Source organism: Mastomys coucha, unplaced genomic scaffold (genome assembly GCF_008632895.1).
Source record: "Mastomys coucha isolate ucsf_1 unplaced genomic scaffold, UCSF_Mcou_1 pScaffold1, whole genome shotgun sequence".
Taxonomy (NCBI): Eukaryota; Metazoa; Chordata; class Mammalia; order Rodentia; family Muridae; genus Mastomys; species Mastomys coucha.
The window spans coordinates 64,609,820-64,612,960 of NW_022196891.1; the positions used below are offsets into that span (position 1 = coordinate 64,609,820).

General features: G+C 47.8%; 1 protein-coding gene across 1 annotated transcript in view; it reads left to right on the plus strand.

Moving 5' to 3' along the window:
• The first annotated feature begins 366 nt into the window (after window positions 1-366).
• Tmco1 (transmembrane and coiled-coil domains 1) overlaps window positions 367-3,141 on the plus strand; it is a 22,729-nt gene continuing 19,954 nt past the window's right edge. The window contains exons 1-3 of the mRNA XM_031378998.1: window positions 367-952; window positions 1,333-1,477; window positions 1,706-1,814. Of these exons, the coding sequence (XP_031234858.1) occupies window positions 883-952; window positions 1,333-1,477; window positions 1,706-1,814 (324 nt within the window). The 5' untranslated portion in view covers window positions 367-882. The remainder of the gene's footprint in view (window positions 953-1,332; window positions 1,478-1,705; window positions 1,815-3,141) is intronic.

Below are 3,141 nucleotides of genomic sequence, written 5' to 3' on the forward strand. Positions count from 1 at the left end.
CCTTTCACCTTGCCTAGAAAGAAAGTTCCCTACTTTTTCCAGAAACACTTCTTCTTCTGTTTTGTTTTGTTTTGTTTTTCCGAGACAGGGTTTCTCTGTGTCGCCCTGGCTGTCCTGGAACTCACTCTGTAGATCAGGTTGGCCTCGAACTCCGAAATCCGCCTGCCTCTGCCTCCCAAGTGCTGGGATTAAAGGCGTGCGCCACCACCACCCGGCCCAGAAACACTTCTAATCGTCGAATTCAACGTTTCCAACTCTTTCCCGTCAACCGTGCCACCGCACGGCTCCCCTTCCTATCGGAAACCCTCAGCCGCAGCTAAGTGTGCAGCCGTGTCCGTCCTCCGACGCAATAAAGGCTAATTTTTACCGGCGACCGAGGACCACCTCCACTCGGCTCGCCCAGCCCGGCGACCAGGGGTGGACACACAAACCCTGGCGCTCGGTACGTGTGAGCCTAACTTTTAGGCCACGGAGGTGAGTGGGGGGCTGAAGGTGAAGTACGGACACCGCATGGCAGGATTCTCGTGGCGAGGTTGGCGATCGGGCTCGGAGAGCAGCTAACACACAGCAGAGGAGGTCCCCTCCACCGCACCGCCATCCTCCGAGGAAGCGGTCTTTCCAACTCTCGCGAGACCCGCTCCGGCGCGCGCCCTCCGCCCCCGAGACCTGCGCGTGGCTGCTCTTCTTCCGACTCCAGCGGCCGCACCGCGAGCGTGAAGTATGCCGTTCCGGGTCGCTGCCCCGGAAGCGGAAGTGTAGGCTCCGTGCTGTCAAAGTTGTAGCGCGCCTCGAGGGATCGGTCTCGTGAAGCCTCTTCCCGGGCTCTCTGGCTCTCGAGTGCTTTCCCCGTGAAGGGTGGGAGCGCAGGGACGGTCGAGCGAGATGAGCACCATGTTTGCAGACACGCTGCTCATCGTTTTTATCTCCGTGTGCACCGCGCTGCTCGCCGAGGGTGAGGGCGGCTGTTTCTTGGACTTTTGATTAGGCTCAGGGCGGAAGGGCACTGGGGTCCCTCGCACCCCTTGAGGAAAGATCCGGGAGCCGCACTTCCTGCGACCTGCGTGGTCCGCTGCAAGAAATCCTAGGCTCGTCCCCTGTAGAAGCAGGAGAAAAATGTGGAATCATACTTCCTGATTTTCTTTACGCATTTTGGAAACATTAAAAAAAAAAACCAAACAAAATGTTTTGATCTGACTTTGAAAAAAGTTAATTACTTATAAGTGTAGAGCAAAAGGTCGAAATCCTTTTGCCTCCAACACTAACACTTAAATTGAGATAGTTCGTTGTGATTTCCATTAATTTCTCAACAGCATGTTGCTTTTAATATTTTAGGCATAACCTGGGTCCTGGTTTATAGGACAGATAAATACAAGAGACTGAAGGCAGAAGTGGAAAAACAAAGTAAAAAATGTGAGTATGGTAACACAGTGGAAGTTTCAACACAGAAAGTTCATTGGGTGCATGTTCACAGTAACTTGTTTTAGGAGCATAACCAAGAATACAAAAAGAGTTCAGTATTCCTTGTTGGGGCATCTGAAATCACAGCATTCAAGAGATTTAGACAGGATTGTGAGTTCTAAGCTAGTGTGGGCTACATAGGGAGATTCACGTTACAAACAAAACCATAATCCAACTTGGTAAAAATAGAAATCAAAGACTTTTGGGCAGTGTCTTTAATAAAGCTAAAGGAATCTGTGTTCGGTAGAGCTTCAGATAGGGCAGGCCTGGTCTACAGAGTGCTTTCTAGGCCAGAACTGTATATTGAGACCCTGCCTAAGAGCGGGTTGAAAAGCTACAGCAGAAAGGGTGCCTGCGTGCGTGCGTATTTCATTCTAGAGAAGAGGTCCTGCTCTGTTGTGAGGGATCAAGGAAGACCTCATGATACAGATAGTTTGAGTGCCTTATGGGCTAGTTACAATGTAGATTAAAAAATCAGACAGGGAAAAAAAATGAAACAGGGAGAGGAATTTCTAGGTAAAGGACAAATAGAATTAGTAAATATGGGGGTTTTGGTATGTGAGCTGTGTTTGGAGAATGCTAACTCATGACTAGTGTCAATGGGAGTGGTACCCTTTTAGGGTTAAGTCAAGTTCCAGTTGGATGAGAAAGCTGAAAAATGTTCAAAAAAAATGATTAAAATGGGTAAAATTTGTGGCCTTTGAAGTAAAGTTAGAATTAAGCAGGCACAACTGATCATATAAATAAGGCCTTAGGTAGCCCAGGCAGGCCTCACTGATGGTATAAATTAGGCCTGAGTAGCCCAGGCAGGCCTCACTGATGGTATAAATTAGGCCTTGGGTAGCCCAGGCAGGCCTCAAATTTATGATGCCTCACCTTCAGCTTCCCAATTACTGGGACCTTGAATGGTTCTGTAAAAGCACTATTGGTATCCAGTATTCTTTTTGTTTTTGTTTTTGTTTTTGTTTGAGGTGGGTCTCATTCAGCACTGGTTGGCTTTAAACTCACTAGCTGAAGATGCCTTTGAGCTGATTCTCCTACCTTTCAAGTGAGGGAACTATAGTCATCCAGACCCCAAACCACACATAACTTGGCTTCTAAGAGTTTCTGCAGCTAGCTTTATTCCTATATCCTTCTTATCTCCTTATATCTCTGTAAGTCTTGTGAGTGACAGGGATTTTGTTTTTAATTTTAGATGGGGTCTTATATAGGCCTGGCTAGCTTTGAACTCTGTTAGCTGAGGTTGACCTTGAACTTCTGGTCCTCCTGTTTCTGCTTACTAAGTGCTGGGATCACAGTTATTCGCCATCATGTCCAGTTTGCGGGGTGCTGGGGACTGCACTCAGGGCTTTGTGTGTGGTAGGTAAGCAGTCTGCCAGTTGTGCTCCAATCCTCAGCTCCCCTTGCATTTCCTCTTACGTGAGGGGCTGAGAGTGTGGAGCTGTGATAGAGTTCGTGCGTGCCTGGCATGCCCAATGCCTGTAGTTCTACCCTCAGCAGTGAAAAATATGTCATTTGGTTCACATAGAAACTGTCGTGGTCGGTTATAGTAATGTCCCCACCTTATGGGACAGGAGATTGAGACCCAGAAAGTTAATGATAGACTTACATCACAAGAAAACAAAGAGCTGGAGACTAAACCCAGACTTTTGTTTTCGAGCCTAGACTTTTAAAATTACAGTT